Here is a 14,529-nt window from a genome sequence, read left to right on the forward strand (position 1 = left end):
ACTGTTGAGTGAATACTCGGAAGAATTTCAGTGTGAAAAAGCAAAAAGAAACAAACAAAACAAAGCACGGAGAAGGGAAATATATAATTAATATAAACAGCGAGCATTCCACTACTTTATCAACTCTTCCCGGTGCTCTGCAACGCGATCCCCAGGACAAAAATCTAGTGTCTGAGTCTGATACTACGAAGCAATAATTCTGAATTAATTTCGCTCGACCCATTTTTCGTTCAGGAATAAGCAAACGGCGTATTTCCGTTCTAAAATTACAAAAACGCGAATTTATTTGCATCATTAACGAGCGTTTGCAGCAAATATCCTTTCTAGGCCTCGAAACCGGGCTCGCTTTAGCAGGGCGAATTTCTCGTTTTTTCTCTGCGTACTTTTAATCGATGTCAGAAAATCAATATTAGGGAATTCTGGATGTCCCTTGCGCCGAATGCTTCTTCTAAGCTGTAATATCTTATGTTTTCTTGGTTTGATTCTTTACCACTTTTAAGGTCGGGACAGGGCAGGAAGCTTTCATTCCATCAAAATCGAAGATCAGCCATGCCACGGGAAGTGGACACGGTTTTCATTGGTGGCGAGGCGTGAATGATCGGCGATCGATATTTCTCCATTTGAAGTTATGGTAAAAAATCGATTGTTAAAGTGTTCGCCGTCGCGAACACCCTGTTTATCGGTCCTTTTCCATAGGTTTAAATGACAGATCTATTTACATATCGCTAAGCACTCCATGCTTTAGTTTTGAATACAGTAACCACAAATAAATTGAATTTTTGTGGCATCATACGAGATGAGATGCCGTGGGTTACTGCTGCATTATTTATTATAACTATGGGACACTTTACGATAGGATTACTGTATATTACATCCTGCTCCTCCTGCCGGCCACCCCCCACCCCTCCACACAACTCAATTTCAATCCTCTTTGCGAGGCGTAATGTCAAATATTTTACTGCAACCCTTATTTACTATTTCAAACTTGGTGACGGAGGTAGTCTCACCCTATGTGAGGCCAATATCTTATATGCATATTGTAATACGTTATTACTCACCACTTCACGTGTGTTATCTTATGGTTGAGACGATGTAAGGTAAAGTAGACGACGTATATCTTTGGATGTAAAGCAAAATTGGACCGCATTTAGCAGAAAGGAACCAAGTCAGATCAGCTTTTGCCAAATTTAATTGGACAATTTAATTTTTTACAAGAGCACAATTGTGCGGATTTCTTTGAAAATTTCAAAGAACTTGCTTCGTGCGAGTATTATGCGGAAAATTCACAGAAATTTTCAAAAAAAGTTCGCACAACCGTTTTTATGTAAAAAAATAAATTGCCCAATTAAATTTAGCAATAGCTGATGTGGTATGATCCTTTTTCTGCTTAGTGCGGTCCAACTGCAAAAGCACAGTAAAAAAAAAAAAAAAAAAAAAAAAAAATCAAATCCCAAACGATCCCAACTATACTTCTGGCCGATTTTGGCTCCAGCTATAAGAGTAGCTGCAATAGCCAGAGGTACGGGTGGTTGATCAGTGCTGCCATTCCTCTGAATTAATTCCAAATTTCGGATCTTTTGCAATTTTTCGGAATCTTCAGAATTCCTGGCATTTTCGGCCATTTGGGAATTTTTTTCAGAATTGCGAGGTTTTTCGTCAGTTTGACCGATTTTTTTAAAAACAAATTTAATACTTTTTTTATATCAAATTTGACGATCACCATAACTAAATCCGGGCGCACTTCTGAATTTTTTCCCGGAACCTTTGAAGAGTCGGAATTTTTCTCGGAAATTTTAAAAATCGGAATGAATTCCCCGGAATCTTATTAGGTAAAATAAAATGGCAGCCGAGAGTGTGGTCGGATCGACCATGGTTCTGACTCGTGCCTTTCCACTTCTGGCTGGTGCAATTTCATTTTTGGCTGGCACCAAAATCAGCCAGGGGTAAAGTCAAGATTATGATACATTGTTTTTCAGAGTGGCCAGGTTTTCCTCTTTTAATTTCTACGTTGATTACGCATTGATTTCTACATTGATTTCTACATTTTCATTAATCATTCGTGTGTGTCAACCGAACTTCTGATGCTTCCTAGTTACTTTGATTTTATGCATACCTGTCTATACCGATGGCAGTCAAAGTATACACGGACACAAATACCGATACGTGCTGCATACCTAGGACGATCGGGCAGAACCATGGCGTGAAAACCCATCGGCCCAAAAGGAACCTAAAAAATCGATAAAAAATCCTGCTTTGTTATTCAAATCCGAATCATTTCTTTCTCCTCTTTTATTTTATGACTCAATAAAAATTTAAATAAACCTCCATCACCTATCACGTCTAATGCAAATAAACCTGTGGACATGGTATGAATTGAAGCACCACGCAAAATATTATTCCTCTTCAAAATTTACCAAGAAATACGGATTGTACAACGAAAAGTCTGGAAATCAACTCCAAAACAAGATATAAGTGTATACAGTTTACATTGAATAAACGCTAAAAATACGAATGACGCGTCGTCCTTACATTTAACTACCATTAGATTCGTGTTACAAGTACTACGTAATATCTCAGTCGGGAGTTGACTTCCAAGTTTCTCGTCATAGGAATAGTTTTCTACGTAAATTTATAGAATGAAAATGAGAGGATAGCCATTATTAAAATAATTTTTTGAAAGAATAAACGACACATTATCATTATAGAGATGTTGAAGGCAATTAGTCAAATCAGGCATTTTATCAAATGCCTAGGCCTGTAGTCAAATTTTGACAGTATACGAAATTCTGTAAATGGTTTCAGGACATTTTGTCAAAGATTTTTTGTCCGCGCACCCTTTTTGTCCAGAAGTTTACGCCCACACGTAAAATAAGCAACAGTGACTTGGTCCAAGCGGTATATTTTAGTCGGTATGTAAAATTATATTGACAATATGGAAATGAGAAATTGAGAGATAAGGAGGTATTGTTATAGTTGCTCATTTTCTAAATGACATGTTATTACTTTCTACTTTTGAATCATCTTCTTAAATTGTCATTGGTGAATATTTGCTTATATTTCTATCCTTAAAATATTCGATGTACAATATACCTTCTATGTGTATAGGTACTTTTTTTATTTTTTAATTTTTTCTTTACGAAATTATTACTTCATTTGAAAACATTCATATTTTTAAAACGTGAAAAATATTTGTAAAACCTTTTCCAGGCGACATTAATCTCAATAAGCCGCTGTTGTGTCGACACCAACTCCGAAAATGAATAAAAGAGGGAAAAAAACCAAGAAACACGCAATCTTTAGTTTAACCCATTTGTACATCGATCTTTTAGAGTCAAATACGTCAAATTTTGAGCGTTTGGTTGCGCGTACACCTCGTTGCAGCACAATAAAAGCACAAAATGTAAAAGAAAAAATAAAAGTGCTTTGGAAATCATTAAATTTGACGCGGAACCGCAAATATTTAAAAAAAACACACATTATATTATTATTCTCCTTCGATTAATTAGTACATATTTTTTCCCCATCAATTTAAATGAGAATAATCAATGCAGAGTGTGCAAACATTTCAAAATCATGAGTTAAAAAACGCTGACTACGCGAGTATAGATATTAAAGCCTAACAGAGCGGAGCAACGACGTGCTGCCATGCGCGAGAGGCTCCCTGACGCCTACAAACCTAAGTGGATACTTCACGCATTGCACAATGCTTGAAGTATCCACTTAGGTTTGTAGGCGCCAATTCGCACTGGCCGCCCGCCCGCCGTGCGGCGCGTCGTAAGCAATTGTCGTTTGTATTTACATGTGGGCCAATTAACTTTGGGTCTCAACTGGCACGTGGACCAAAACTTCCGCGCCGAAAAAACGCGTGGACGTAAATTACTGAAAGAAACAAGTGCGCGGACAAAAAATTGCTGACAAAATGTCCTATAACCCTGTAAATTTATGGCGAGGATTTCACGGATTTTCAAAATCTTGGGAAGAATAACTCTCATCCTGAATAACTAAATCCGCGAACTCTCCTTGTTCCTTCCTTTTAACGTGCCTTTAGTGCATTTAAATGTTAAAATTTTAAAAATTCTATGTTTTATGACGTGCTGAAAATTTCATGAGAAATGTGCATTCAGGATCTTAAAATCGTTTAAAATACTATTTTATGCTGCATATTTTCACAGAAAATCTCTCGTGGAGGAGCAGCAAATTATTTTGTCTAAAATTAAGGTAAAAAATCAAAAATTCAATCTCAGTAAGAACATTTGACTATTTGCCTAGGCATTTGACAAAATGCCGGATTTGACTTTTTGCACAGAGAAAAAGTGATAACTTTTTTTTTTCCTCCTTCGTAAGAAGAGTTCATCTGAATTTTCACGTCCAATTAACTTGATCCACTGCGTGATTTTTATTAAAACAATGTTGAATGGTTAAATCAACGCTTTTCAAGCCCGCAGTAATTCAATTTCTCAATTCTAAAAAAAAAAACAAAGGCTTTTTAATTTTATCGATGAAAATAGCCTATACTCTTCATTAGATAAGCCGATAGACCAGTAGACAGGTTGTGAAATAAAGCTCCTAAAAACTAATTCTTTCATTACTAAAATTTAACATATAATAGAATAGGCTCATCAAATATTTCAAAGTTTAATTCGCCAGTTAGAATGTATTCTCTATTCGAAAGCTCAAAGCTCCCATTTTCTTAAAAATCAGCGTGTTTAATACGACTAAGGGCATTCATCAAAACACCGAACTCATTTCAACAACATGTGAAAGATGAAGTACAAAATGAGGAGGACCTGAGTCTTTCTGCAAGGAGCTCTTGTAATTTTCCAATGGGGTAATTTTGTTCGCAATGCCTAATTTTGCCTTCGTTTGAACTGTTTTTGTTATCAGTGCGATTCTAATTAAAACATTGGGATTCAAACGTTGGGATGCGAACATTCGATTCTTCTAAAATCATTTTGGAAATGCTCAACACGTGCAACTTACTTTGCATAATGATATCAATGAGGGGACACAAACTTTGGTTGTTTATTTCTTACCCTATTCATATGGGTCCATTTTTAAAATCACCTTCATCAGTTATATATATGCATTGTGAGAAAATACGTGATCAACCGAGGTCATTCCATGAGGAAAGTATGAACTTCAATTTGTAATCTTATAGGTATGAGATAAATCAGTGACATCGCTGAAAATGTTTAAATAATATGAACATAAAATGTCAAACTTACATTGTGTACGTAAATGGTATTGAAAATATAGCCATTGTAACATCAGAAACTGCGAGATTGATGAGAAACAACCGCAGGTCACCTGACGATCTGGAACAGCCAGAAATTCTCATGAGTAAGATATCGGGCACAATCCTTTGTTCGTCTTGGTTTGCTCCTCCTGGAGTCAGAAGAATGTGATAATTCACCGAGGGGTCGAATTTAGCCGCTTCATGACGTGGCCTTATTGCTGTCGGAAATTACGTCAATTAGACTTCCTTTCGTAATTAGGAACCACAATTTCTGGTTCATCCGAAACAACACTTATAGAAATAGGGAAACTAATAGTACATACATAGTTTCCAAACTGATCCTCATATTGTGGTTCCTGATGGCAAAAGGTAGTCCAATTTACGGGCACTTACTGATATTTGACAACTATCCAATACTGCAAGTTTAGTGTATTCGCCTACTTCAGTGGCATCATTCAGTTCATATATCAGATCGGTGAAATTTTTTTAAAAAAAAAAACTACCTTTTAAGAATTTGGCTGTAAATGCTCTCTCCGATAACCCCATTTAAGCCCAATAAATGTATCAATTAAGGTAAGGCAAGCTGCCTCGCCAAGAATCAATTATTTTACATGCATTTAAATGGAGGAAAAACACTGTTGCCAGGTTTCAAGAATTGTCATCCTTCAAGGCGCATTCCTTTTGTCGCAGTCGATCCAAGATCATGCTCACGCAGTCACTTTACCGGTTAGGCTCATCAAGATCCTACCCACACTTGTTTCGAATACAGATCCTTCCCTTCGGAAAGGCCCGTATGGCTTTCACTCAAATTTAAGGAGTTTTAAGAAGGCCCTTTACGCAGCATCATAGAAAAGTAAAATTCATCAGTTTGATTTTTGAAATTGATCATTGCAAGGGATTACCATGATTTTCCTCGACAAAAAATAACAGATAGGATAGAAAGCATGTTTCAGATTCTACAAAATATAACGTAAGTCTCCACCTACTTGGAAAGTGTCAAAATCATAGAGTCAATCATTTTGTTCTGCATATTTTCTGCAGCGGTAGGGCATTTAAATCCATTGTGAGGATCAATTTTTAAAGTTAAACTTATGAATTATACTCGACTTTCATAAAAAGTATCCTCTTTGTGATGCTACGATTAGGGCTTCTTTTAACCTCCCTTAGTTACAATGTAAACCTCTGTGGACCTCCCGAAGGATCGGAGCGCCTTAAAAAACAATTGACTACATTTTGCAATAAGGAGCCAAAATCTCTGGCTCTTCCATAAAAGCACCTTCCTGCATACGGAAACCATTGATTTTTATATGTTGTTTCTAAAATGAGCTAGAAATAGTGTTTCCTATTGCAAAATGTGGTCCAATTTTTAATACATTCCCTTGGAGTCGACTTTGTGGTATAAGTAAACTACGAAAGAAACTAAACAACATGAACTTTATAGTTCGGCTGATTTGGATGAAGTCGTCCATGGTCCAATTTTTCGCGCCCAGAAATAATGTAATACAATTGCATGGACAGCGACTAGCAGAAAAGAACCAAGCCACATCAGATATTTCCAAATTTAACTGAATAATTTGATTTTTTGGGTGGTTTCACTATACTTTTGTCACTGTAACAGACAACACATTTTTCGGTCATATTTTTAGTAGTAATGATAGTCACTCGATTTTTTTGCATTAATCTACACAGGGTTACGTATTATAACTCATTCTAATTATTTATTGCTCTACTTCTCAACTAATATTATGTAAATTCCGAAAATGTGCTGTCTGTTACGCCATAAAAAGTCTGCGTGACAGACAGCTCTTTTTCGCCCATTTATAGATTAAAATTAAAAAGTAGAGCGATAAATCTTTACAAAGCGTTATATCACGTAACCTTGTGTAGATGAATGCAAAAAAATCGAGTGATTATCATTACTACTAAAAATATGACCAAATAATGTGTTGTCTGGTTCGGCGACAAAACTATTCCAATTATCGTGAAACCACCATTTTACAATTTTTTTTTTTTTAGTTTTTTTTTTTTTTTAAAAAAATCAAGGAATTTGCTTGGCACTATGCATGAAATTTACTGAAATTTGCAAAGAAAAATATTCACAAGCGTTTTCATGGAAAAAATGAAATTGCCCAATTAAATTTGGCAATAGCTAATGTGGCTTGGCTCCATTCCGCTTGACGCGGTCCAAATTCAGTGCGTATTCTTGCATCCTCACAAAAGCTCGAGTCTATTTAGAATTCTTGGAGGAGTAAGGGATGGAATTGAGTATTGATTTAATCGTACTTTGTTGGGTGCAAGGGTTTCATCTTCTCGCGAGGAGAGGTTTTGAGGGCTCTTACCTTTTGCCGAAGCCCAAGATCATGATCACAGTCAAGTTGCCGGTAAGGCTGAGCGTCGCCGTGAGCGAGTAGATGAGGATGAGCGCTACTTGGAACTCGGGCTCGAGAACTTCGAGGCTCGGCAAATATCCGTCCGCCGCGCTCCCGTTCGATGAGCCGTTCCACAAATACAGCCCGAGCTCCGAGATGTTCATCTTATCCACCTGAACACACACACACACACCCACGCACAAGAGGATATGAATAAACTTTCGCAACTTCTTGCAGATCAACTGCCCAAGTAGCATTTCGCATTGCAAAAATCGCTATATATTGCCATTTTATCGGCCATCAAGATCAGCGAACATTGTAATACAACGTCTAAAAGTTAGTAACACTGAATATATTGGTATTTGGAGTGTAGCCGAGTGCTAGAAATATTGTAAAACGTTCTTAAATTATGGCATTTGTGATATCGATTTTGTGACCCTGACGATGAAACGTTTGCTTCGAAAAGCTTCCGTCAAAGTTTGTTAATAAAAAGTAAGTTTTTAAAGAAAATTTTACATTACTTCTAGCACTCGGCTACACTCCAAATACCCATTTTATTGGCGATAAAATCGCCAGGATAATCAACAACGATCTGGAAATTATAGATAGGGGGATCCTATGCCACGCCAACAATGAAATTCGTAACACGCCAGGAGCAACAATTAGGCTAGGACGAAGATAGTCGGTTTCTATGGCTTCTTATGGGACTGTTGCTGAATACGAACTTACATCAAGTTTAGAACCAACTATTTGAAAATCTGTGTCCAGATATCGAACTTTGCCTTTCCGATGAAAATTTCAACGCTAAATTATTTATTCTAAAAACTCCTGTAAGATTCCATGTATTTGAGGTTATGACGAAGATAGCATTCGGCCATTTCCACTCCCCGCCCGCCTATCGAAAGACCGCTCCATGTGTGTTACGTTTTTTCGTAGACCGCCACCAATCTATAGTTTCTATATCGTTGATAATCAAAATCTGATCGATTATCCTCGATCCTATCGCGATAAAATCGCGTTTTCATCGCCCGACAATTTAATGAGATATTTTCGAAATAAAATCGCGATAAATGGCGATTCTATCGACGAAAATCGATCACGATTCTATCGAACCAAAAATTGCGATGAGTAGCGATTTAATCGCCATATATCGCGATTTTTAATGTGATAATATCTCGATATATTGCCAGCAATATAATCGCGATAAAATCGATAACACCGTTAAAATCGCTATTTCTCGCGATCACTGCTACTTGGGTGAGGCTGTGCCAAAGATCTAAAAAAAGCCATTGCTGAGACGTTTCGTGTAAATAAACAGTCGCTGCTCCTTGCTCTCGGAGGAGGATCCCTCTAGGCTTGACGGGGTCGCTACCGCTCCTTGTAAGTCCCAAATCGCATACTAGGCAGGGTTGTAATTTTTCATGAAAAATAATATATTAAATTCATGTGAAATTATATCTTTAAATTTCATGTGAAATTATATCTTTACACTTCATGGGGAATATTTAATGAAATTTCAAAAAAATATTGAAAAATATTTTTCGAAATAAATGCAAAATTAAATGGAGGGCAACGAGGTTTTGCTTATTTTTAGTGCATGTTGCATGCCGAGCCCCTGGAATTATGTTTCATATTTTTGACAACTATGTGAAATTTTATGAAATATTTCACGGAAATTGTCAATATTTTGAATTTTTCATTTCGTATGATTCCTTGGCACTAGGTCAAAAGATTAGGTAGGTAAAAAAGTCAATTTCTTGGAGAGGTATTTTCAATTCTTTCAAAGTATTTCCTGCGTACACGGAAAAAATTGAATGTTGATATAGCATTTATACTGTAAAAAAAATGTGTCATAAATAAAACATGCCGCCATACTGAAGAAGCGTGATACAATATAGGTAAAATTAGACTTTTTAATCTTGTGAAATGTTTCCAAAATTGCTTTTTAATGCGGCTACATTCCACAAGTCCCACCGTTCCCTAAAGTTCTGAGAGATGATGATCGTATTTCTAGCAAAAACGAACTAGTTGTATTAGAACGACCCTGTATCATACATTCTTATGTCTCAGGGCGCATGTCTTATCGCCACATATTCCGTTTTGGAGAGAATAACGTCCAAATGGTTTATCCCAAAAGCCATGTGCCATTTGTGCCATTTGTTGCCATTTTGGCAAGGGTAATGCGCCGAATCTTATGAAAATTGGAATGCAACCATAATTTGATGCGGTAAATTCATTAGTGGCATTAAAAAACGAACATCTCAATTAAAAGTGGGGTTCGAAAAGCACCACTCTCATACGCTAAAAAACCGAATCATTTGCCTTTAAGTCTAAGAACCTCTCCCCGAAACATTCCAAAGCCCCAGTTCAACTGAGCACAGGGTTATTGAAGCATGGCTCATGGGTGCCGCATTCAGTTGGCTCTTAATTCTGTTGTTGAATTGGAAAGCGAATGCAAATTCGTCAAACGAACTATGTAAAGATGGTAATAAGCCATGACATTTGTCTAAGCGTTGTGAGCAGGCGCATATTAAGCCCCACTACGAGAGCCGCGACGACAGCTTTGCCCACTGGCGAACAATATGTCCCATTCAATCATATGCCCGAGCACTAACGAGCACACCCCAATGTTTCCCCACTTGCGCACAAGTTTTGTTTTGTCAGAAATGCGTCGAATAAAAGATCAACGAATCATGGTTTCAACGTGTTTTATACGGTCGTTTCAATTCGCCTTCACTGCGACCACACAATTGTTGTTACAATATGTTTGCGTGAGTGGATTCACTTATTACACTACTGACTCTTCGAAGGCGTTTTAATGGCGAAAGAGAGCACCACTGTTGGAGAACAACATAATTGAGATTGGAACGAATCGATTATCCTACTTTCGATCGTTTCCCGACAGATTGCGTTACTTGTGCACAAAGAACCCTTCAGAGAGCGATATTAATGCGCTAAATCACACGCACAACATATTTGGTAACAACAATTGCTGCAGACGCACAAAAGCGAATGGTTCGGTTAAAAAAAAAAATGAAAGAAGTTGCGTGAACGAAGGGTATGTATTCATCGACTGAATCAACGAAAAAAAAACGAATGAACCGATCTAACACCGATTAATGGACAAATAAATAACAAGCGATCTAATCATAGAAAAACGTGGCATGAACTTGCAAAATTTCAAATCGCGAATATTTCAAATTAGGTCTTTTGTATTTTTGATTTTTCGCAATTTTAATCCACACGACCATAGACTCACCCCCCAAACTCGGTTTGTGGGTTTATCGTTTGTCAATTTTGTTTTGCTTCGAGACCACTGTATTAGATTTCGATCTTTTTGGAAACAGTCCCTGGATGAGCTCGTTCTATTTAAATTAACTTACGGCGGCCCGCGAAGTGGGCCTTTAAAAGCCTGAAGCCCGCTCTGGGGATTGGACTGGGGGTCCAGGTCCATTCCCTAGTTTTCTATAGTGCATCCATGGGCACTTTTGCTTAGTCGTTAACAACTACATCTCCTCAGAGAGATGTAGCTTAACCTAAGCATGTAACAATTTCGCAATCTGTTCTTACATCAAGACGGAGAAGAGGGAATCATCAAACACATCAAGAATTTCAGATGGAATGTAACTGAACAATAATATATAAGATAGTAAAAAAAGCTCATATTAGAAATTCAAGTGTCCATGCTCAATTCTGCTTTATTAACACAAGAAAATGTATTAAGTAGAAATCCAAAAGATTGGCTAAGCCATAAAATAAAGAAAGTAGTTGTGCTTCGTTCCGTTATGCCATTTCCTTACTTTAATGTTTGTTACACTTCTTTGATTTCTTGGTGATTTTATTTAATTTCTTGACCATATTAATAGATAAATTCTATCGCATCAGATATCGACGGTGTAAGTCGGCAATCACATAACTCGGTTTGCGACGTCGCAGACTTCTTGTCATACTTTATTTTTTAAACGGAAAACTGCTCAACGGCAATTCTTTCAAACTGCCGTGATTTTTCTTCTCTGTGCGAAGAATATTCTGCATAAACTTCAAGGAATGATGTCAATTTGTTCTCCTTTAAAAAATTAACATAGAGGCGGAGATTTTCAGACACCGCAAACGAGTTATGTGATTGCCGACTTACACCGTCGATATACTGAATTATTTCGTTTGCATCTATTGTGTTGTGAATTTTTTTAACTTTATTACACCCAGGATAGGTATAACTCATGAAAGATCGCAAGCATATGAGGTTTTTGTAATAGTTTAAATATTTGTAGGGTTGTGGCTTATTCGTTTTATTTTCCCTCAAATTGTTGTATAGTCTTGCCTTTTTCCAACCTGTTAATTTTTTTAAACCTACCTCACCTCAATTGAAAGAGAGATTTTACAAAATTTAGCATCCTGACAAGCGATTCGCGAAGAGAAATCAACTATAATTCTTGAGAGCGAAATTGCATTTCACTTATCCAGGTTGACGGGGTTATTGAGCAGGTTAACATCTTAGACCCTTACAAATAAAATGTAGTTCAAAGTAATAGAGGTACGCTCAGTTTTGGAATCGACATTCCCATAATGTACACAATTTAATGTGCATACCGTGATGTACATACCCATTGCTCACATTGTAAATGGCACAAAGAAAAAAGAAAAAAGATTTCTTACTTTGTGTTTTTGTTGACTTGGTCATAGCGTGACTGTCATTCCAAATTCCTTCCGCAGGCAATTTATTTGTATATCCATTTGGCACTTCACACACTATCACTATATTATCACAGACGAATTTGATTTTAACCATCAAGCACTAGATTATGGATAAATGACACATTGCCGTGGAATTTTTCAAATCAATCCACGAAAATACAATTCCACTGAAAAATTAATGACTGCTCTTCCAAACTCGTCATAACGCGCGAAGCGGTTGGTTTACCCTCGCGATAATCTGTGAAGAAAACGTTTTAAGCATCATTAAAATTCATTAGGATTTCAGTGCCTCGACAAGAAAGAATCGACGCGATGTTCGCCCTTACCTTTCCGTATTATTTTTTATTAGCTGTCTACATTTATTTTATTTTTATCTTAAGGTTTGGGTCTTTTAAAAAGTCGATTGAGAGGGTTGTTACAATTTTCTTGCCTTTTTGGGGCTACAAAATCGAAAAAGAGGTGGATTTAAAGACACAAATAAAAATTGTGGTAAAAATTGAAAATTATGATGGCAAGGGTTGAAAAACCCATCATTGTTATGATTTTTTAAAATTTTCGCTTACAGTCCAGTTCCTCAGAGGAGGATAAACTTAATTTCTGTAAATGTCACAGAAATATATGTGAGGTTTTATGAATTGTCAGGGATGAGATTTTTCTTGTAATTATCAAGTTTACTTTCACACGGCTGCAGTGGCGTTGACATAATTGGACACACATTTTTAACCATCATCAATAGTACATTCTTGGGCTCAATTGAACGTATTTCTTTCCAACGGAACCATGTGCATCATGATGTCAGTCATGTTATACATATATTATTATGGGTCTCAGGGCTCATGTCTAAATGCACATGGTTCCGTTTGATAGAAATACGTCCAATTATTACTAATCGATGGCATTGAAAATACGGGGAGAAGAAATGTCATGTGGAGAAAATGGATTTTCGCAACAGATCGACAATTCTCACTACAATCATTTTTTCATGTGACCCCTGGTACACATTTGTTTTGAAGTATGATGGATGATCTTCAAACAACTTTTATATTTTTGTAACAAGGTGGAGAAATGGTGCTGGGTCCACACCATTTCGCGGGGAAACAAAGCCAAGAAATACCAAAAATTAAAAATTTATTTTTGACTCTAATTTTAATTTTTGATATTTCTTGGCTTTGTTTCCCCGCGAAATGGTGTGGACCCAGCACCATTTCTCCACCTTGTTACATACAGTTTCGGGCCACTTTTAGTGTTTAATTTTTTAATTTATATTTTTGGTTTTTATAAAAGTCTTTTGTTCATAGGAAGGAAAATAAAAATGGTTCGACAATTTGAAAGAAGTTTCGGCTATCAAATAAGCTTGTATCCAAAAATCTCATTTAAAATTGGTGCAGACGAATGCTACTACATCTAGGAACCCTTTCGATGAAAAGTTGAGGGAAGGAGGGAAATAAAAGCATGAAAATTTTCCAAAATGTCGAGAATCTAATCTATTTTATTTGAAAGAGGGGGCAGTAAAATTACCTTTCAAACGATCAAAAAGTACCACCAAATAGCTCTACCCTCCAGTAAAAAGTAATGATTTTAAGTTAAGTAAGGAAATATGAGTACACTAAGTGATATGGATTGGCGTTTGTAGAGGGATTTTCAATACTGAATGGAAAAAACGGCATAGTCATTGCTAGTGGTCGCTCCGTCATGTAAATACAATTTTAGATACACCTAGGAATGCGTGTTGCATATCTCACGAAAAGAAGGCGATTTGCTTCCGATTTTCTGTCACTAAGCACTGTTTCATCCTCCCTTCTGATTCGATCGATCGATCTCACGTTGAGCTATTGTCGGCCTCAAATGTGATTCCAGGGAGGTATGACCCGACATTTGCGCGAGTGAATCGCGAGAATAGATCGCAGCGAGTAAAACGCGCGAGATGCTCTGCGCGACCGAGCCGCGGGAGGACGCACGAGAAACTGAGGGACGCATCTCGCCACCGCCGTGGATCTAGGGGTGCGCGACTAAGGGTGGGTGAAAATACGAGCTTGCGGCCTCAAAACCACTGCTATCGCTACTCCAGATTAAAGGGAGCGTCCTGGCCTCCTGCCCTATTCAGGAGGAACACTGCATAAGCACTGAGAAAAAATCGTCCGAGCAGAAACATCCGTTTTTAAAAAAATCGTCAGTAATCATTCAAATGCCTTTTTGAAATCGTTCTGATGATTTTAAATACAACACATA

The 14,529-nt window shown here is 37.1% G+C and overlaps 1 protein-coding gene across 6 annotated transcripts in view; it reads right to left on the reverse strand.

The window, feature by feature from the left end:
• The window catches only part of LOC109039881 (RYamide receptor), a 34,473-nt gene extending 20,183 nt beyond the window's left edge, over window positions 1-14,290 (reverse strand). For 2 of the 6 annotated variants that reach the window (XM_019055592.2, XM_019055590.2), the window contains exons 1-5: window positions 13,819-14,289; window positions 12,262-12,538; window positions 7,576-7,778; window positions 5,226-5,315; window positions 2,114-2,227 (exon numbers count right to left, since the gene is read on the reverse strand). In XM_019055592.2, the coding sequence (XP_018911137.2) occupies window positions 2,114-2,227; window positions 5,226-5,315; window positions 7,576-7,769 (398 nt within the window). In that variant the 5' untranslated portion in view covers window positions 7,770-7,778; window positions 12,262-12,538; window positions 13,819-14,289. Of the gene's footprint in view, window positions 1-2,113; window positions 2,228-5,225; window positions 5,386-7,575; window positions 7,779-12,261; window positions 12,539-13,818 lie in introns of those variants that run through there. The other 4 variants (XM_072300955.1, XM_072300956.1, XM_019055591.2 and 1 more) reach the window with 4 other exon arrangements.
• Between the last annotated feature and the right edge of the window lie 239 nt (window positions 14,291-14,529).

The sequence above is a fragment of the Bemisia tabaci genome, chromosome 5, assembly GCF_918797505.1.
Source record: "Bemisia tabaci chromosome 5, PGI_BMITA_v3".
NCBI classification, from domain to species: Eukaryota; Metazoa; Arthropoda; class Insecta; order Hemiptera; family Aleyrodidae; genus Bemisia; species Bemisia tabaci.